General features: G+C 34.5%; 1 protein-coding gene across 6 annotated transcripts in view; it reads left to right on the top strand.

Moving 5' to 3' along the window:
• The window catches only part of SNX14 (sorting nexin 14), a 93,413-nt gene that overhangs the window by 41,087 nt on the left and 30,112 nt on the right, over positions 1–22,214 (top strand). For 4 of the 6 annotated variants that reach the window (XM_028508588.2, XM_028508589.2, XM_036024437.1 and 1 more), the window contains 9 exons: positions 401–476; positions 1,175–1,219; positions 1,328–1,408; positions 1,505–1,619; positions 8,811–8,966; positions 9,323–9,447; positions 9,944–10,002; positions 12,141–12,167; positions 14,097–14,229. In XM_028508588.2, the coding sequence (XP_028364389.1) occupies positions 401–476; positions 1,175–1,219; positions 1,328–1,408; positions 1,505–1,619; positions 8,811–8,966; positions 9,323–9,447; positions 9,944–10,002; positions 12,141–12,167; positions 14,097–14,229 (817 nt within the window). The remainder of the gene's footprint in view (positions 1–400; positions 477–1,174; positions 1,220–1,327; positions 1,409–1,504; positions 1,620–8,810; positions 8,967–9,322; positions 9,448–9,943; positions 10,003–12,140; positions 12,168–14,096; positions 14,230–22,214) is intronic. The other 2 variants (XM_028508590.2, XM_028508591.2) reach the window with 1 other exon arrangement.

The following is a 22,214-nucleotide window of genomic DNA, read 5'->3' as shown; positions in this document are numbered from 1 at the left end:
TTAATCAAATGTTTTTATTTTAAACAAAGTAGTTTATAATATTAATCTAACTATTACAAAAAGTTTATATTATTAAACATATTAGTTTTAAACATTACTTTAAAAATATGTTAAAATGTTAACTATTCCAAGGTGGTAAGTGTTTTTTAATGCTCACCTAAGTTCTTCCTGCTAAGGAAATGCCTTTTTTTCTCTGAAGTAGTATTCTCTTTTAGCCAATTAAGGACTCCAAGTGTAGTCTGTGAACCAGTAGCGTGAGTGTTACTTGGGAGCCTGTAAGAAATGCGGAGTCTTGGGACATATCTGAGACCTGCTGTGTCATAATTTGCATTTTAACTAGATTCCCAGGTAAAAACTGATGTAAATCAATAAATACATATGCCATTGTTTCTTTTTTCAGATCCCTGACCTTACTTTTACGAGAGATCCTCTCTGGTTCCGTGTTCCTTCCTTCTTTGGATTTTCTAGCTGATCCAGTAAGACTTAATTTTTTTTTCTTTAACTGTGGTTAATATTTATCATCTTAAATGTTTTCATATATACAGTAGTAGTATTAAGTAATTTATAAAGTTGAGCAGCCATCACTACTGTTCATCCCCACAACTCTTTTCATCTTACAAAACTGAAACTCTATATCCATTAAACAGTAATTTTTCATTCCTCCCTTCCCCCAGCCCCTGGCAACCCCCTTGTTACTTCCTGTCTCTATGAATTTGACTGCTCCATACATCTTTTCTGTGATTGGCTTATTTTCCTTAGCATAATGTCCTTGAAGTTCATCCATGCTGAGGCATGTATCAAAATTTCCTTTTCAAGGCTGAGTAATATTTTATTGTAAATATATAAAACATTTACTTACTCACCCATTTCTTGTTAGACACTTGAGTTGCTTTTGCTTTTGATCCAGTAAGAATTTGAAGAAACAGGAATTTTTTATAAACATTTTAAATACCAAAATTAGATTAACTTTCTTTGTCCATTTTCATAAAAGGTGGAATTATGCATTGTAGATTTTTAAAAAGTCCCTCTGTATTACATAAGTGTGCATACTTGCCACTGCTCTGTTTCTTTCTTAATTTCTTAGAAACTTTCATAATATGATAAAAGCCATGGAAAATCTGGACAAAATATAATAATGGAATTATTCTGACCTATGTTTATGATTTTTTATTAGGATACTGTGAATCATTTGATTATCATCTTCATAGTCGACAGTCCAGTGAGTATTTAACATATTAGAAAACACTTCACATGTCATTGAACTTTGATGCATATCTGTCAAATCAATGACAATTTTAATGAATGAATTAATTCTCTTTCTTTAAAGCCTGAAAAAGCAACTGAACCACCTTCTCCTTTGGTTCCATTCTTGCAAAAATTTGCAGAACCTAGAAATAAAAAGCCATCTGTAAGTATTTTCAAAATAGCTTATATTACTTTTGGTAAATAATTTTATCATGTATTTATATAGCCTTAACTGAGACTTCCTCCATACTATGTTTAGGTGCTGAAGTTAGAATTGAAGCAAATCAGAGAGCAGCAAGACCTCTTATTTCGTTTTATGAACTTTCTGAAACAAGAAGGAGCAGTGCATGTGTTGCAGATTTGTCTGACTGTGGGTAAGGCTTACCTGTGTACTTTATTAAAATCATTAAAAATTTTTTTAAATAGGCCCTGGCTGGGTAGCTCAGTTGGCTAGAGCATCGTTCACCTCTGGCAAGGTTGCGGGTTCAGTCTCAGGTTGGGGCACATACAAGAAGCAACCAGTGAATGTATAAATAAGTAGAACAACAAATATCTTTTTTCCTTTCTCTCTTTAAAATCAATATATAAAATTAAGAAATGTTTAAATATATTTGGAAGGCAGCTATGCTCACCACTATACCACCACCGCCACAAAAAAATGTTTAAATATATTTGAATATTTAGTAGTTGTCATCTATCATCATACTAAATGTATTTATTAGAAATTCTAAGAGCACCTGTGAATTGTCTTTCAAGTGTCCACCCTTTCTAGATTGGGACATAGTTTATAACTGACTTCAACCAAATTCTATTAGAAAAAAACTGCTCAAGGTTAAGTATAATGAAAATATTATACTCAGTCGTTAGCCTGTATGACTAGCACTTTGTAATTGTTTTCATTAAGGATTACACTTTTTGATAAAATAATCAAATATAAAAGTGTTCCATTTTGATTTTAAACTCTATAACATTTTGCATTAGATTTATGAGATACTTTATGGACTATAAATTAATGTACTTAATTTCTTTTTAAAATGCCATTTAAAAAATTTAAGTATAAATTACATATGAAACCCACAGCACTTAAATGAACAATTTAATTAATTTTGATGAATCTATACATCTGAGTAACCTACACCTTTATCAAGATATAGATCATTTTCATTTCCCTGCAAAATTCCTTTAGTGCCCTTAAATGATCCACCCCTGCTCTTACCAAACCAATCACCGGTCTCATTTCTCTCACCACAGATTAGTTTTGCCTGTACAATTTTTTTATGTAAGTGGAATCACATAGTATGTAGTTTTCTGTACCTAGCTTTATTGATTTAGGGTAATATTTTTTAAGATTGATCCATGTTGTTATATAGATAAGTAATTTTCTCTATTTTATTGCTAAGTAGTATTCTTTTGCACGAGTATGCCACAGTTTCTTTATCCATTCTCCTTGTAGATGGATATCTGGACTGCTTCCGCTAATGGGCTATTATGAATAAAGTTTCTATTAACATTCCTGTACAAGGCTTTCTGTTGGGCACATGTTTAATAACTGGAAGAAGAATTGCTGGGTCACAGGATAGATACATGTTTAATTTTATAAGAAACTTTCATATTGTTTTTTGAAGTGGTTGTACTAATTTATTCCCCCAAGCAATGTGTGAAAGTTCTGGTTGCTCTTCTTCTTTAACAAAATTCGGTGGTGGTTATGTTTTTAATTTTTGCCAGTTAGATAGCTGTATGGTGGTATCTTGTGCTTTTAATTAGCATTTATCTAATGACTACTGGCGTTGAACACTTTATCATATGCTTATTGACCATACAAATATTTTTCTATAAAAGTGTTTGTCCTTTGCATATTTTTATTGATTTTTTTTTTTTTTGGTCATTACATTATAGGAGTTCTTTACATATTATAGATACAAGTCTTTTGTCAAATGTAAGGATTATGAATAGTTTTCTCCACACTATGAATAGTCTTTTCATTTTCTGAACAGTGTATTTTGATGAGAACTTTTTGATAAAATTTATTATATCTATTTTTAATTTTATGCTTTGTGCTTTCTGAGGCTCCCATAAAAAGTCTTTGCCTACTTAAGTCAAAATACTTGCCCATTTTCTGTAGATTCATTATAGTTTTATTTTTTACATGCAGGTTTGTGATCTCTCTTGAAATAATTTTTGTGTTGGTAATAGATAGGGGTGGAGGTTCATTTTTTCCAATATCCAATTTTTAAAGAGGTATTTCTTTCCCATCTTGTATTACTTTGGCATCTTTGTCAGATCGTTTGACCATACATGTGTAGTTATATTTCTGGATTGTATTCTTTTCTGTTGACCCACATGTCTGGTTTTCTTTGGCCAATACGACAGTCTTGATTAGGGTATATACTGAGTCTTGAAATCAGATCGCCTAAGGCCTCATGCTTTATCTTTTTTTAAGATTGTGTTGGCTATTTTAGGTTTTTGGCATTTCTGGGTGGATTTTAGAATCAGATTGCCAATTTCCACACACACAACACATACACACACAAAGCTTACTTGGATTTTTTGACTGGGTTGCATTCAATCTATAGATCAGCTTGGAGAGTAATGACATTAAACAGTATTTAGGTTTCCAGTGCATGAACATGTTATATTTTTTCATTCATTCCAGTCTTACTAAATTTCACTTTATAATGTTTTATAGTTTTCACTTAGGTCTTTATGTTTTGGGTTGTGTTTGCATGTAGTATTTAAAATAAGTTTTCAAATTGTTGCTAATATATAAAAATATTCTTGCATATTAATTTTGTATCTTGTGACATAGCTAAAATCATTTATTTGTTCTAGTGGCTTTTTTGTAGATCTCCTTAGGATTTTCTATATACACATGTCATCTGCCAATACACAGCTATACTTTTTCCTTTATAGTGTTTATGCCTTTTGCAATGGCTAGGACCATCATTATATGTTTAATTGAAATGGTGAGAACTGACATCCTTGCTTTGTTTCAGAACTTGGGGGGGAAATCACTTAGTGTTGTACCATTAGGTATGATACTAGTCTAGGTTTTTTGTAGATTACCCTTCATCAGATTGAAAAAAAGTTCCTTCCATTTCTGATTTGATGAGAATTTTTATTATGAACAGTGAATATTTTTAATGCTTTTTTAAGTGCACCTCAGTAATGTATTTTACTGTCACTAAGTTATTCCTAATTTTCCCTTATTATGGTACTGTAGTAATGTCCCCTCTTTATTGGTAATCTGTACTTTTTCTTAATCTTATCGCTAGGGGTTTATCAAATTTATAAATATTTTTGATTTGCTGATTTCCTGATTTTATTTTTATTATTTCTTTTCTATTACTAACCTTGAGTTTAGTTTGTACTTCTTTTTCTGGTTTAGGCTAAAACACTGGATAGTTAATTTGTACTGCTAAATTCTTCCTTAGTATAAGCATTCATTTAAAATTATAAACTTTTCTCTATGAATTGTACTAACAGAATTCCAAAATTTTTTGAAAAGTTGTACTTTTTATTGTCATTCAGTTAGAAATACATTCATATTTTTCTGTGTTTATTCTTTGACCTTTGGGTTATTTTGAAGTGTATTGTTAAATTTACAAAGATTTGTCAATTTTGAAGTATCTTACTGGGATTAATTTCTAATTTAATATTGCACTGATCAGACAACATATTCTCTATGGCTTTAGTCATTTGAAATTTATTGAAACTTGTTTTATGAGCCATCCATATGGTCTGTCTTAAGGAATGTTCCATGTGCATGTATGTGAAAAGAACATCTGTTTTGCTGTGTTGGGTAGCATTCTGTAAGTGTCTTTTAGGTTAAATTGATGGATTGAGTTCAAATATTCTATACTCTTTCTGATTTTTAATTGATTTGCTACTTTTCTCCTTTGTTTTATTAATTTTTTCATGTATTTTTTCTATTCATCTGCATTTTACTTATTTTTCCTTTTTTAAAGTATATATTTTTTAAAGATTTTATTTATTTATTTTTAGAGAGAAGGGAAAGGGAGGGAGAAAGAGGGAGAGAAATATCAATGTGTGGTTCACTCTTGTGCATCCCCCACTGTGGACTGGGCCTGCAACCCAGGCATGTGCCCTGACTGGGAATTGAACCAGTGACCCTTTGCTTCTCAGTCCAGTGCTCAATCCACTGAACCACACTAGCCAGGGCTTTTTAAAGTATATTTTATTCATTATGCCATTACAGTTGTCCCATTCTTTCCCCCCCCTTTATTACCCTTCTCCCAGGATACCCCTTCCCTCTAGCATTCCCCCACTTTAGTTCATGTCCATGGGTTGTATATATAAGTTCTTTGGCTTCTCTATTTCCTATAGTATTCTTAACCTCCCCGTTTATTTTGTACCTGAGGGTTATGCTTCTCATTCCCCGTACCTTTTCCCCAATTCCTTCCTTCTCCCTTTTGACTAATCTCCCTCCATGTGATCTCAATTTCTGTGATTCTGTTCCTGTTCTACTTGTTTGCTTAGTTTGTTTTTGTTTATTTAGGTTTAGTTGTTGATAGTTGTGAGTTTATTGTCATTTTACTGTTCATAGTTTTGATCTTCTTTTTCTTAGATAAGTCCCTTTAACATTTCATAATATAAGGGTGTGGTGATGATGAACTTCTTTAACTTTACATTGTCTGGGAAACATTTTATCTGCCCTTCCATTCTAAATGATAGCTTTGCTGTATAGAATGACATTGGATGTAGGTCGTTGCTTTTCATGACTTTGAATACTTCTTTCCAGCCCTTTCTTACCTGTAAGGTTCCTTTTGAGAAATCAGCTGATAGTCTAATGGGAACTCCATTGTAGGTAACTGTCTCCTTCTCTCTTGCTGTTTTTAAGATTCACTTCTTATCTTTAATCTTGGGTAATTTAATGATGATGTGTCTTGGTGTGCCCCTCTTTGGATCCAACTCGTTTGGGATTCTCTGAGCTTCCTAGACTTATATATCTATTTCCTCCACTAGATGGGGCAAGTTTTCTTTCATTATTTTTTCAAATAAGTTTTAATTTCTTGTTTTTCCTCTTCTCTTTCTGACATCCTTATGATTTGGATATTGGAATGTTTAAAGTTGTCCCAGAGGTTCCTATTCCTCTCCTCATATTTTTGAATTCTTGTTTCTTCATTCTGTTCCAGTTAAATGTTATTTCTTCTTTTGCTCCAAATTGTTCATGTGAGACCCAGTTTTCTTCTTTTTACTGTTGGTTCGCTGTATATTTTTATTTCACATTGTATAGCCTTTACTTCTTTTTTCATTTTGCATCCATACTCAGTCATTTCTGGGAGTGTCCTAATTACCAGTGTTTTGAACTCTGCATCTGATAGGTTGTCTGTCTCCTCACGCTTAGTTCTTTTTGTGGAGTTTTGATCTGTTTTTTCATTTGGGACATATTTTTTTGGGGTGTAGTTGTTATGTTTAAAGGTTGGAGCCTTAGGTATTTACCATGGTGGGGGTAACCCACTTTGAGGTGTTTTGGTTCTGTATGTGGGAAGGGGTCAGAAAGGGAACAATGCTGTTTGCTTGGCTCTCATAATGCTTTCAAGAGACTGGTATTTTCTCCTCCCAGTTTATCCTCATGCAAATGTGGGCCCACCCAGTCCACCAGCCCTGCCTTGCTGGGAGCTCTCTCCTTCATGGCTATCCATCTCTGCCACTCCATTCAGTCTGGATGAATATTTCTTTTTTAAGTCCTTGGTTGTTGGACTTCCATACAGCTTGATTTTCTGGCAGTTCCGGTTCTTTTCTTCTTTTGGTTATGTGAGGAGGTAAAGTGTATCTACCTATGCCTCCATCTTGGCCCATACTCTTATTTTTTTCCATGTATTTTGAACTTTATTTAAGATTGTTTTTGTCTTCTTGAAGAATTTATCCCTTTATGATTATATGATTTTGCTCTTTATCTCCGGTAATTTGCTGTTTTGAAGTCTTCTTTGTTTGATATTAATATAGCTACACCATCTTCTTTACATTTGAGTTTGCATTCTATATATTTTTCTATATGATTAAAGTGTTTAATGTATTTCCTGTAAACAGCATATAGTTGAATCTTTTAAAAAATCTGGTTAGATAATCTTTGCCTCCTAATTGCAGTTTGTAGGACATTCACACTTAATATAATTATTGCATGTTTATTGTCAGATAACATGCCTGTTGTGGTGTTTTGTGTTTGTTAGATATATTTGTTTCTTCTTGCCTTTCTTTGAGTTACTTGAATATTAGTATTCCATTTTATTTCCTCTATTGACTTTGTTCCCCTGAGGTTATCTTAGCTTGGGTTGGGGTTGACCACATGCTCTTTCAAAAGAACAAGTGAACTTCAAAGGCTTTCACAGGTTTTGGATGGGCCACCTCCCAACCAATCTCTTCTTTCCCTAGGCTATAGTGATAGTCCTCTTTGGTCAGGCACCTTTTCCTGCACCATTTTGACTTCTGTTGCACATGTGCCTGTTTTCCTCTGCTTCAACCTGGCAACCTGGTACTGGAGGGGCAAGGGAGGAGGCTTAATCCTGTTGTCAGAGCACAATGCTGTGATCCTTTGGGCATGAAACTGTAGCTTCCTGACTAGCAAGTGGGCTCCTGTTTCTGAGTTTATTAAGCTCAATGTCTAGTACCCTTTGCTCTTTTTTCTTTTATCATTATCGTGATTTTACAATTTTCTCTTTGTTTTTGGTTTTGAGTAATTTAACTATAATATGTAGTTTTCTTTTCTTGGATATGTGGGTGGGTGTCTTTCATCATTTTTGAAAATTCTTGGCGGTTATCTCTTCAAATACTTTGACTTATTTTTTCTGTTGCTTTTGAGACTCCAATTATATGAATTTCCTATCATTGAAAAGATCTTAAATATTCTGTTGCTGTGTTTTAAAACTCCTCTTTCTTTCTGTGTTTCAGTTTGGATAATTAAGAATTGAGGTAAAATCCATATCAATAGCTCATGTAATAAAAAAAGGTCAATATTTTGTCTGTCCAACTGTTCTTGTTTGTCATTTTAGGAAAAAAAGATCGTTTGCAGAGTCTCAGCTCTATCACTAGTCTGTAACCTTCATGGTGGAAGGAATATTGTTTAAAAGCTTGGCTGCAACTAAAAAAAATCCCTTAATTTTCACTGTTATTTAGTGAATCAGATTTTAAAATCTGACACTTGGTATAAGAAATTAATACAGTATGTTCTTTAAAGAAAATTTTAGATAAAAATTAAAATAAGAAAATTTTAGAAATATATTTACTTATTCTAAATTCTAGGAAAGTTGTATTGTTATTCAAGTATTTATATATTTTATAATAGTGTATAAAATATTTGAGTATTTCTTTCATCTAGGTAGTGATTTTACTTCCAATTAAGTCTTTTTTAAAAATTAGTTTTTATTGATTATGCTATTACAGTTGTCCCATCCAGTTAAGTCTTTTAAAAAATTTGAAATGATGAACTGTTTGTATATAATTGCTGCTTTTAGTATTGATTACAATTAGACTGGGAGCATGAAGTTTTCATGGAAGTTGTATATTAAAATAATTCATTTTTTTCTTACTCTTTTCTAATTTGCTAGAGGAATTCAATGATAGAATTTTGCGACCAGAGTTATCAAATGATGAAATGCTATCTCTTCATGAGGAATTGCAGAAGATTTATAAAACATACTGTTTGGATGAAAGTATTGACAAAATTCGATTTGATCCCTTCATTGTAGAAGAGATTCAAAAAAGTAAGTCAAAAATAATGAGAATGAATTCTGCAGCTTTTTACAGTTTTCAGAGTTTTCTCTTGTATTCTATTTATTATTGTAGCAGTTGTGTGAGATACACAGGCATCCATAATCTTACTTTACCAACTAAATGAAAGCTTTGATGAAGAAACTTATTCATAGCTCCATAACTAATACTTGCCAGAACTAGAGCTTGGTTATTTTAATTTTTCATTCTAGTGTGATTTCTGTACCTTATAGTGGATTTTCTACAAAACATGTTTGTATGCTATTTGACTGTCATGAATTTTAAAGTAATATATAATGTATTTATGCTATTCATAAACAATTTCTACAATGTAATGTTTTAAAAATAGTTGCTGAAGGTCCATATATAGATGTTGTGAAACTTCAAACTATGAGATGTCTTTTTGAAGCATATGAACATGTACTTTCTCTGTTGGAGAATGTGTTTACTCCTATGTTCTGCCATAGTGATGAGGTAAGTCAAAATATTAACCTTGTTTGAAGATTTTCTGTAAAACTTAATAGTGGCTTTGATAGCATTAGATGAATAATTCAAATAAAAAGCAGAAAAATAGAACATGATTAATTAGGAAACTGAATACTCTTTTTACTGTATAATTTAATAGAGATTAAAAGTTAATTTGTAGAAACAATTTCCAGTGCCAAAGCCGTGTGTGTGTGTGTGTGTGTGTGTGTGTGTGTAGCTATGTAGATTGTGACCAAATTGGTCTACTTCATTTACCAAATGTCTGAGTGGCTTGGTGGAACTTTGTTAAAATAGAAACCTCATTTTTGTATATATGTTATTTATAGACCTGTGGAAATCAAGTGCAATATTTTAATCCTTACTCTATTTGACTGGTTGTATTCACTTGATTTAAATAACATTTTCTTTAAACTGGAAAGTAGTGTGTTAAAATAACATGTTCAGTATTAAATATTAGTTTAATAAATCACAATTATTTTGGAAGTATTTCAGACAGCTTTTAAGAGGTGCAGAGTCACCAACACGCAACTCAAAATTCAACAGGTAGGTATATTTACTCATACATGTGTTTTGTTTTTCTACTTGTTAATGCTAATCCTTCTGTGATAGTATCATTATCTTCATTAGCTGATTTTCTGTGAGTATGTGGTTCTATTGCTGCATAAATAGACAAGACATTTTACTAAGGAACTGTAGAGCATACTACATATAGAAACACAAGGCCTGAAATTCTTTTACAAAACTTTTAACAAGATACACACCATTGCCTTGTTAATCTCACAGTTAATACATATTAGTGTTTGATTATCGGCTTTATTGGAGACTATGGACTGCACACATAAATGCAATCCACACATAACTCAATTTTAGACAGTTCCCCCGCCCCATATCCCAGTGAATACTTTAGGTAATAGAGTACAGAAAAGTAGAGGGATTTTCTGTCTCTCCTTTCTGACTCTCTAGAAATCTAAGTGTGTAGGCAAATGATCTAAAGAAAGATAACAAAAGAGAGGAGTTTTATCCATTTATAAACTAAATAACGTCTTGATTTGTACTTAAATTGTAATATGTACAAAATTGACACTGATATCAAATCCAGAAATCTATATGATACATTACTCAGCACCTTCCAGTTTGTCTGAGCAAGGATCTAATAAATATATAAATAAATTGGAAATGAGGTACAAAGAGAATTTGATAGAAAGTGGAGTCATTTTGTAGATAGATAGTACAAAGAAAAATGTGAAAATCTTAGCCATGGGGAGAATATGTGTATTGCATTTTTTGACATAACCAAGGATTGTAAGAATATTGAATTATTTCAAATGTTGAGTATTTATTCTTACATAATGCTTCAGTATAAGTAGTATACATGTAATAACTTCTCTAAAGGGTGGAAAATATCTTTTTGATTCTTTGTAAAATTATCATCACTCTCCCCCCTAAAATTTATATATTACAGCCATGAAACATTGACTTCATTTTACAGAAGTCCCATCCATGCCTTTTAAAATAGCATTCTTTACCCAACCCATGTGTCTCTTCTGTCATTTGAATACTTTTGAAACCTTTTATCAAATATCTTAGCATCACTAAAGAAGCAGGTGAAATTTCTACCCATTTTATAGACTCAGGGTGTTTGGAGTATATACTAGGATATTAAGCTTAATGAATCTCCAATATAGGACCATTTAAGGTGAAGTGGTTCTTCAATCTTGCAAGCACGCAGGGTAGCTAAAGCTAAGTCAGGGTCCTAACTTCATAGAAGGAAAGCTTTCTTTGCCACTTTGAGTATACCTGGTTGCCTCCAACATATTAATGCACTAATTTTGCTGGCTTTAAAATAGAAAATAAACGGGAAAAAATGTGGGTTCTTTTCTTTCTGAGGACTGATTATGTTCTTTTAAAATAAAGTAAGTTTTTCTTATTATTGACCTGACTCTAATATTAACTATCAGTCTTATCAGAACTCTGTTTAATGACTCATTTATGACTATATAAAATAAATAAAAGACTTTGTTTATATTCTTTCCTTGAAAATTCAGTGTAGCATTGCTAATTTGCTGTTAAATGACTTAAAATATGTAAAATATTTGTTCATATATGTTGTCAAATTTCTATGTAATTGTATCTTAGAAGTAAAATTTTAATGCATACTGTTTCATTCTATACTGAAAATTCAATGTAAAAATATTTAGAGATCTTTTGTTAACTTTGCCTCTTAAAACATACTTTTTAAAATATGCAAACTGAAAATGTGTGAAGCATGCATACTTTTATTTAATACAGACATGAATTCCATGCTGGAAAATACAGGTTTGCTTTCCATGCCAAGTTTTTGGTAGTCTCCGCATACTTTCCACTGTATCGAACAAGTAGTATGCCTAAATGAGAGCAAAACATATACAATTATTTTCTGACATATTGTATTTTTAAGAACTTCTTTTTAGTGATCTAGAATTCATACCCTCAAACTCCCCCAAAACAGCCCTTGTATTTTGTTTTGCTTTCCTTTATCATGTTATTCATAAGAATTCCTTCCCTTTGCAAAGATGAATGTTGTCCACCTGTAACTTTTAAAGCTTTTAAATTTTGTTTTGTGTTCTAAAGTGAAACTTGTTTAATATCTCGACTTTTTCTCTCTCCTTTCCTTATATAATTTCACGTATCTGTTATTGCAGAGGTAGCCTAAGTTTGGATGATTTTCGGTAAGTTTTGAGACAGCATGTGATTCTTTTCTGTATGTTATTTGTGTAAGTTCAGAAGGTACACCCAAACCAACCTGAGTACAACTAAAAAGGAAAATAATGAAATATTGTATTATTACTGCCTTTTAATATCAGCTAATTGGAGTATCTTTTAAAAATTAACTTCTACTTTGATTATAGATATCCCCTATTTGAAATAGCAGTATATTCTTATGTCATCATAAAATAAAAATGTCAGTATAAAAATGAATGATAAAACCAGTACCTAGCTTTTCAAGGTTATTGACTCATTTTTTTTATTGACTTTGTTAAATTACTTTTAGAATTATTTGTGCTTAAAGAATTTTTTCAAAGCAAGAAGTACAATATTTCTGTATTTCTGGGCATAATCACAAGTGAGATATTTTAGAAATAGTACATATTTCAAAAAGTCCAATTGTTTTATGGTCTATGTAGGTTCTAGAGACTAGGATAATCTATCAAAATTCTAGATGTTTAGATTTTAATAATATTTTGTCAATATTTTTGTATTTGATTTTGGAAACATTTCTGTCAGAGAGAATTGCGTTTACAGTTCTGGATTTTTAAAAACACTAATTGCATGCTTGTTTAAATGAAATAATCTAGTTTAAGTACCCTTTTTACTATTTAATACTTAATTTATTATTAGAGTTTTTCCATTCTTAAAATAAATTTGATTTGTTCCTTGGACATGTATAGCATGCACATGTTATACCTGGTGTAGTTGAAGCTTGATCAGTTTACTTCTGTAATTGTTGTGTTATTTTAGTAAATTTCACTTGTAGAAATTATTGCTATTCATTGAGCATTCAAAGCAAACTTTTTTGGATTTTAAAGTAGTCATTTTTATTTGGGTATCTGTTGTAAGGGCAGTAGTACATAGTGAGTATGAGTTTTAAATTGGATAAAAGTTATATTATGTTTTTATTTATTGAAACAGAGCAGTAGGCTGTAATAAAGGAAATTTGGCTTTTTTTGTAGTTGCTTTCTAGGTATTTCTGCTTTTAGAAATTTACTTTTGGAAAACATTACAAAACCAATACATATTGGTTTATTATGAGTAATAGTAATATATGGCAGAGCAGCCTGCTTTCTTAGGCTACATTTGCTTTTATTCTTAGTACTAACCCTTCCCTTTGGCATTTTTTCTTTTTATTACTCTGAAGTTAAATAAGATGCATTTCATACTGCACTTTTCTTTTTATTAAAATGTTGTATTTTGCTTGAAAACTTTCAGTCATAGAGGACAGTTTTTTTTTTTATTAAATTCTGTCTAAAATGAGTACCGAGGAGATCATAGTTTTATCATTTTTTTTAATGCAGGTTGTAGCTTTTGCCTGTTTTAAGGATTGTATTTATTTATCTTTAGAGACGGTAAAGACGGGAGAGGGAGAGAAACATCAATGTGTGGTTGCCTCTCATGCACCCCCTACTGGGGACCTGGCCCACAACCCAGGCATGTGACCTGACTGGGAATTGAACTGGTGACCTTTTGGTTGGGCAGTGCTCAACCCACTGAGCCATACTAGCCAGGGCGAGCAGTACAATTTAAATGGATACTCCACTTTGAACTTTGTCTTACCACATTTAAAAAAAATGTATTTCAAAATATGTATGGCAATAATAACCATGTACCACTAGGGGGCTCTCATTTTAAAAAAACATTTTAGTTCAGTTAATGTTATAAAAGTAAAATAGCTAAATTTCAAATATTTGTTAATAAATATTTTCCCATTTATGCATTGCCTCCATTTTAAAACTTTAAATCTTTTCCTTTGAGATGTTTTGCCAGTCTGTGACTGAGAAATCCAAAATGTTATGTTAGCTATAACTTTTCCTTATTATTTACAATAAACTACAGTGTTGAGATAATTGGCTTGTGATTGATGCATTTTTTTTAATATTTAGGGGCACACAGAAAAGAGGAGAATCATTTGGAATCAGCAGAATAGGTAGCAAAATTAAGGGAGTATTCAAAAGTACCACCATGGAGGGAGCAATGTTGCCTAATTATGGTTTAGCCGAAGGTGAAGATGACTTTGTAAGTAAATATTCTTCAATGTGATCCCTGTATAATTTCACACTTACAATGGTATAAAATAATTGGATGTACTTATTTGTTATTTTTCCTCTTCTTTATCTTCTTCTTTCAAACTTCTTTTATATTCCCCATTCTTCCATTAATTATTACAATACCATGGTGCTAATCTAATTTTTAAAATTCCTACTCAAACTGTGATATATGGGTTATTTGTATTAGCATTACCTGGGAGCTTATTATAAATACAGAATCTCAGGCTTTATCCTGGACCTACTGAATTATAATTTACATTTTAATAGTTGACTTATATGCACATTACACCCAGCATGCTCTTTTATATCTCTAGATTTTGGCACATGCTGTTCTTGAAATGCCCCCCAATGAGCCTTTTCCTGAATCCCCAAGAAGAATTGAACATTTCCTCCTTTGTACTCCTATTAGATCGTATTGAAAACATGCACCATAGTGTATTTGAAATTATGTGTTTATGATTGTCTTCCCTAGGAATTAGTGAGTTCAATAAAGGGAACTACTGCCTTATTTTTACTTTTCATTTGTTTAACAAATTTTAATTGATCTCAGATCTTCATTGATCTCAAGAATTCATATTGTCTTTTAATGACTTTGAGCACTGGTAATAAGATAATTAACACATAGGCTTTGTGGAGGAGTCACAAGATGGCAGTGTAGTAGGAGGATGTATTGTGTACCTCCTTCCAAAACCAAACTGTAAATAAAACTAGAGGGGAATAGTTACCTGAAATAAACTGAAGACTACCCGAAAATGAGACTTTTAACCATGCATGGGCAAAAAAACACCATGAAACTAGTAGGAAGGGTGAGGTCATTAAGGGGACTGGTCCTGTTCACACAGGTGGTGGGGTGAGATGGCAGCATGGCAGTGGGAGCTCCTGCTTGAAGAGAGAAGCCGGGACCACAAACCAGGCTTCCAAGCACAGAGCATCAGTGCCAGGATCAGATGACCATGTAGCATGCAGCAGTGAAAGACCATGGGGTTTTTCTCTGCTGGGGAGAGACAAGACCTGCTGGAGATAAAGTCACTATTTTTTCTCCTAATTCTTAAAGGAGCCAAAACACAGGTTTTATGTTTGCAACCACTCACCTTGGGCCCCAATGAACGGAGGGTGGTGCACGTTGGAGTCATGCAAGGAGAGTGTGGAGTAGGAGGCACTGGACAGAGAAGTAGGGGCGTGGCTCTGGGTGTTTCTGTGCTGGTGTATACCTGGATTCCTCAGCAGTCATCTTGCTTGAGAAGAGCAAGCACCTCCTTGGAGAAAAGCAATTACCTTACTCTGTGGGATATTGCTTACTCCACCCTTCCTCTGCAGTCTTGCTCCCTCCACCCTGCATCTTTTTCCCCCTTTTATGTGGTTTTTCGTGTATTTCTTGTTTTGTTTTTTTTGTTTTATGTGGGGTTTTTTTCTTTTCTTTTTTCTTTTCTCCCATCCTACATCTCAACCCCTGTGGAGGAGATAGGAGCCTACACAAACTCAGGGGGTATCGGGAGAAGCTGTAGGGCATAGTCATTCCATATGCTTTCCAAGACAAACAGACTGGCATTTCCCACTTGTGGGAGAGCCATAGAAACACCATTCTAGTTTCTAGCAGACTCAAAATTCAGCTGTGGAGACCCCACTCATTTGCCTACAAGGGGCCCTGCCCTGCCGAGTCCAGGGAAGTAATTCCGGATGGACTCAGAGTAGTGGCTCAGGGACAGGGGGCACACACCCACCACCTTTCCTGAAGTCTGAAAGGCATGTGCCATGGGAGATCCAAGAGTTCCATCCCCCCTGATTCCAACAGAAGCCCTCTTGGTAGCAGTTGGGTCTCTGACTAGTTTAAGACTAACAGCAGGCCGGCAGGTAGAAACAGGCAGAGGCAGATCCTGTGGTGACTCGGGATGCTTGCTGACATACCCCTTGACACAGTGTTGGTAAAACCCACCTCTGCAGAGCAGCTAGGACTATTCTGGGAGAAGCCAAGCCTAGAGATATCAGTTACAAACGGTGGATGACCTGTAGCTTTGAATGGGCTGCCGAGGACTAGATGTGACATTGGCTTAAACTAGCCTCAAACAGCATCAGAACTATAGCCAAAGGAAAAACTCAGCAGCCAAGCACTAAACTCTGCTGAGCCAAATACCACTCTGTTTTTTCATTATTTTCATGATTTTTTCATAGCTTTTTTATTTTTTCTATTTTTTCCTCTTATTTTTTAAATTATATTTTATTGATTATGTTATTACACCTGTCCTGATTTTCCCCCCTTTGCCCCCCTCCACACAGCACCACCTCCTCTCTCAGGCAATTCCCCCCACCCTTGTTCATGTCCACAGTTCATGCATATAAATTCTTTGGCTACTCCCTTTCCTATACTGTATTTTACATTCTCATGGCTATTCTGTAACTACATATTTGTATTTCTTAATCCCCTTTTCTCTCACCCATTCTCCCATACCTACCCTTCCATCTCTTTATCTTTAACCTTTGGCATTTTAATTATGATGTGTCTTGGGGTGGACCTTTTGTATCCATCTTGTTTGGGACTCTGTGCTTCCTGGACTTGCATGTCTATTTTCTTCACCAAATTAGGGAAGGTTTCTTTCATTATTTTTTCAAACATATTTCCAGTTTCTTGCTCTTTCTCTTTTCCTTCTGGTACCCTTATGATTCGAATGTGGGACCTTGAAGTTGTCCCACAGGCTGCTTATACTACCCTTGTTTTTTTTGGAATCTCTTTTCTTCCTGTTTTCTGATTGGTTGTTTTTTGCTTGCTTATGTTCAAAATCATTGATTCAGTTCTCAGCTTTATCCACTCTACTGTTGTTTCCCTATAAATTGTTCTTTATTTCAATTAATGTATCCTTTGTTTCTGACTGGATGTTTTTTACACTGTTAAGGTCTTCATTAAGATCTTTGAGCATCCTTATAATCAATCTTTTGAACTCTGCATCTGAGAGATTGCTTATTTCCATTTTGTTTAGCTCTTTTTCTGGAGTTTTTATCTGTTCTTTCATTTGGGCCTCATTTCTTTGTCTCCTCATTTTGGCAAACTCTTTGTGTTTGTTTCTTTATATTAGATAGAGCTGCTGTGACTCCATGTCTTGGTAGTGCGGCCGAATGTAGTAGGTGTCCTGTAGGGTCCATTGGTATAGCCTCCGCTATTTCCCAAGCTGCGTATTTGAGGTGCACCCTTCCTGTGGGCTGAGTACACCCTCCTCTTATAGTTGAGCCTTGGTTGCTGTTGGCAGATCAATGGGAGGGATTTACCCAGGCCAGTTATCTATGAGGATTGGCTGTGACTACTAACCACCAACTTCTGCCCTCCATGGAGGACCAGCTGTGGAGGGGGAGAGTGGTGGTGCTCTGACACTGGTCTGTAGCTGTCCACTGGGTGTGCTGGCCCCTGGGGTTTCCCAGGTAGTACAGGCCAAGATCAGCCCCAACCTGTGTTTTGCCCAGGGTCACCCTGCCTGAATTATAAAGCAGTCTGAGATGGCTGCTACATGGGCCTGGAGCTCAATGAGGCCAACTACAGCTTGCTTGAGAGGATTTAGGAAGTTGTGAAGTATGAGCAAAGACCATTCAAATGGAAAAGCAGCTTAGGCTGGCTCATAAGTTGGTTGGGGTAGAGTCTCTGGGGAACTCCAGGGTGGGTCAAACAGTGTTTGCCAGGTTGATGGAATCTTAGATGTGGCACCAGTGTCCTGGCTCTGTGAGAGGAGGGATTAGAAAAGGGACAGTGTGGCCTCTGCTCACCTTGATGTCAGAAACCTCAGCCTCCCCTTGCCCAGCACTGGCACTCCTGAAGCTGCCATGCCATTGCTAGAGCTCAGAGGGACGGAGTCTGAGTAGGTGAGTCTGTGTGTGGGTTTTTTAAGATGAACTGCTTGGGGCTTCAGCAATTTTTTGCACTGACTCAATCCTCACTGGTTTTTGCATTCAGAAGTTGTGGGGACTTATCTTCCTGGCACTGGAACCCTACTCTAGGGTGCCTGGTGTGGAGCAGGAACTCAGTCCAGAGATATTCCTCCCATATTTTTATCTACCACATGTGGATGTGGGACCAACTCATATTCCGCATCATTGCCCGTCCTACCAGTCTGGATGGATGTGGTTTCTTTAATTCCGTAGTTGTCAGACTTCTATTCAACTTGATTTCTATCAGTTCTGAATGATGCTTGTTTTATATCTTAGTTGTAATTTTGTTTTGGTTGTGCGAAGAGGTGAGCCATGTCTGCTTATGCTACTATCTTGACAGGAAGTATCGTTTCCTTTTATTTTTGTTCTATTTTTTTCATATCTCTTATTTTACTTTTACCTTTGATTATCCCATTGTTCCCTCCTTTCTTTTTTTATTTTTGTTATTCTTTCTCATTCTTTGTCCCTTTTCCCTGTTTTTCATATTATTCATATTCTCTCTGCTTTTCTCCTCCCATTATCATTTTTCTGCCCTTCAGTTTTCTCTAATTCTTTTTCCTTTTTTCTGCTTTCCCTAACATTCCATTTTCCTTTACACCTTTTTATTATTTAATCTTTTTTTAAAAGATTTTTATTTACTTTCAGAGAGGGAAGGGAGGGAGAAAGAGAGAGAGAGGGAGAGAAACATCAATGTGCGGTTGCTGGGGGTCATGGCCTGCAACCCAGGCATGTACCCTCACTGGGAATCGAACCTGCGACACTTTGGTTCTCAGTCCACACTCAATCCATTGAGCTACGCTAGCCAGGGCGTATTATTTAATCTTTTGTCAGTGAAATTGCTGCTATTTTTGAGGGGATTGCTTATTTTGGTTTCATTTTTGTGTGTGTTGTTTTGCTTTGTTCTGTCACCACTGTACAACAGCATGTAAGATGTGGTGGGGTTTGAGCTTCTCAGTCAGCCTGCTGAAGGGGAGATTCCACCAACAAACAAGCCAACAAAATTCAGGACCCAAATACAACAGGAGAGCCCACATAAACTACACAAAGAGCACTGCTAGAGCAATCAGATCAGCAGATCAAGGAGTCTGCACCTGGGTCCCACAGAACTCCTACTACATAATCCTACCCCACAAGACATAAGTCAAAGCAGATCTATCTAATACATAAAAACAATAAAAAAGGGACAGATAAAATGAGGAAACAAAAAAACAATCTCCAAGTGAAAGAAAATAAGAAATCTCCAGAAAAAGAGCTAAATGAAATTGAGGCAAGCAAATGGTCTGACATAGAGTTCAAAGTAAAGGCTATAAGGATGCTCAAAAACTTGAGAACTATATCAGCATGAAAAAGGACATAGAAACTATGAATTAGATCCAATCAGAAATGAAGAATTCAATATCTGAGATGAATACATCAGAAGGAATTAAAAGCAGGCTACATGAAACAGAGGACTGAATTCATGATTTGGAAGATGCAAAAAAAAAATCAGAGCAACAAAATGAAAAAGACATAAAAAGAATGAGGTTAGTCTAAGAGAGCTTTGGAACAACATGAAATGTACAATATTCGCATTATAGCGATACCAGGAGAGGAAAGGGAGCAAAAGATAGAAAGCCTGGTTGCAGAAATGACAGAAAACTTACCTAACTTGGTGAGGGAGAGATGCATACATGTTCAGGAAGCACAGAGAATCCTAATCAGAATGAACCCAAAGAGGCCCACATCAAGACACATCACAATTAAAATGGCAATGTTTAAAGACAATCTTAAAGGCAGTCAGAGAGAAATGTTAGTTACCTACAATGAAGCTCAATAAGTCTGTCACCTGATTTCTCAACAGAAACACTTCAGGCCAGGAAGTATTGGATAAAGTATTCAAATGATGAAAAGCAAGGACCTGCAAACAAAACTACTCTATGCAACAAGGCTATCATTTAAAATTGAAGGTGAAATAAAGAGCTTCCCAGACAAAAAAGGCTAGAGGAGTACATTTCCACCAAATGAGCAATACAAGAGATGCTAAAGGGATGGCTTTAATAAGAAATAGAGAGAGGAACACAGGTACAAAGGGGAAAGATGGCGATGAATAAGTACCTATCAATAATAATCTTTAATGTAAATGGATTAAATGCTTGAATCAAAAGACATAGGGTAGCTGAATGGATAAGAAAACATGACATGCATAAATGCTGTCTATAAGAGACCCACCTCAGAACTAAAGATTTACACAGGTGGAAAGTGAAGGTATGGAAAAAATATTCTATGTGAATGGGGGCGAAAGGAAAGTGGGATAGTAATACTTTTATCTCACTAAATAGACTTCAAAACAAAAACCATAGCAGACAAAGGGGTCAGTCCAAGAAAAGGATATAACACTTGTAAACATATATGGATCCAATATAGGAACACTTAGATATATAAAAATGATCTTAGAGGACTTTAAGGAAGAGATTGACAGCAATTCAGCCATTAAAGCTGATTTTAACACCCCACTGTCAACAATGGACAGATCATCCAAACAAAAAAATCAACAAGAATATATCAGCATTAAATGGCACACTATATCAAGTGGCTTTAATTGATATATACAGAACATTGCATCTCTAAGAAACAGAATATGCATTCTTCTCAAATGCACATGGAATATTCTCAAAGATAGATAACATGGTAGGACACAAAATAAGCCTTAATAAATTCAAGAAAACTGGAGTCATATCAAGCAAGCATTTTTTCAGATTACAATGACTTGAAGCTAGAAATCAACCTTGAGAAAAAAACTGAAAAGCATCCCAATCCATGGAAGCTAAATAACATGTTATTGAATAATGAATGGATTAACAATGAGATCAAGGAAGAAATAAAAGTACTTGGAAACAAATGAACACACAGCAATCCAAAACTTATGAGACACAGGGAAACCAGTCCTGAGAGGAAAATTCATAGCATTATATGCCTACCTAAAGAAGGTAAATAAATTTCAGATAAACAACCTAAATAACCTTACACCTAAAAGAACTAGAAAAACAACAACAAAGCTCAGAACAAATAGAAGGAAGGAAATAATCAAGACCAGAGCAGAAATAAATGACATAGACACTAAAAAAAAGTCGAAAGATCAATAAATTCAAGAGCTGGTTCTTTGAAAAGATAAAATGGACAAATTTAACCAGATTCATAAAAAAAAGAAGACCCGAATAAATAAAATCAGAAATGAAAGAGAAGTAACAACTGACACCATAGAAATACAAAGGATTACAAGAGATTACTATCAACAATTATATGCCAAGAAATTGAATAGCCTGGGTGAAATGGATAAATTTCTAGAAACATACAGTCTTCCAAAACCAAATCTGGAATAAGCAGAGAAACTGAATAGACCAATAACAACTAGTGAGATGGAAGTGGTAATAAAAAAACTCCTGACACACAGAAACTGTGGACCAGATGGCTTCAAGGGCAAATTATACCAATCATTCAAAGCAGAACTAATAACCATCCTGCTCAAACTGTTCCAAAAAATTCAAAAGGAGGGAAGACTTACAAGTTCTTTTTATGAGGCCAGCATTATCTTATTCTAAAACCAGGTAAAACACAACACAGAAAAAAAATTATAGGCTAATACTGTGCTAAAATCATTTAAAAAATATTAGCAAACTGGATTCATCATATATGAAAAATATCATACACCTTGATAAAGTGGGATTTATTCCAGGGATGCCAGGATGGTACAATATTTACAATAAATAAATGTGATATATCATGTAAATAAAATAAAAGATAAAAATCACATGATCATATCAATACATGCAGAAAAGCATTTGATAAAATCCAGCACCCATTTATGATGAAAATACTCAGCAAAGTGGGAATAGAGGGAACATACTTCAACATAATAAAGGCTATATACAAAAATCCTACTACCAACATCATACTCAATGGGCAAAAACTAAATGCATTTTCCTTAAGATCAGGAACAAGACAGGAGTGTCCGCTTTCACCACTCTTATCCATCATAGTCCTGGAAGTCCTATTCACAGTGATCAG

Source organism: Phyllostomus discolor, chromosome 4 (genome assembly GCF_004126475.2).
Source record: "Phyllostomus discolor isolate MPI-MPIP mPhyDis1 chromosome 4, mPhyDis1.pri.v3, whole genome shotgun sequence".
Classification (NCBI taxonomy): domain Eukaryota; kingdom Metazoa; phylum Chordata; class Mammalia; order Chiroptera; family Phyllostomidae; genus Phyllostomus; species Phyllostomus discolor.
The sequence above is the reverse complement of the archived record's forward strand: the minus strand, read 5'-3'. Positions and strand labels throughout refer to the sequence as shown.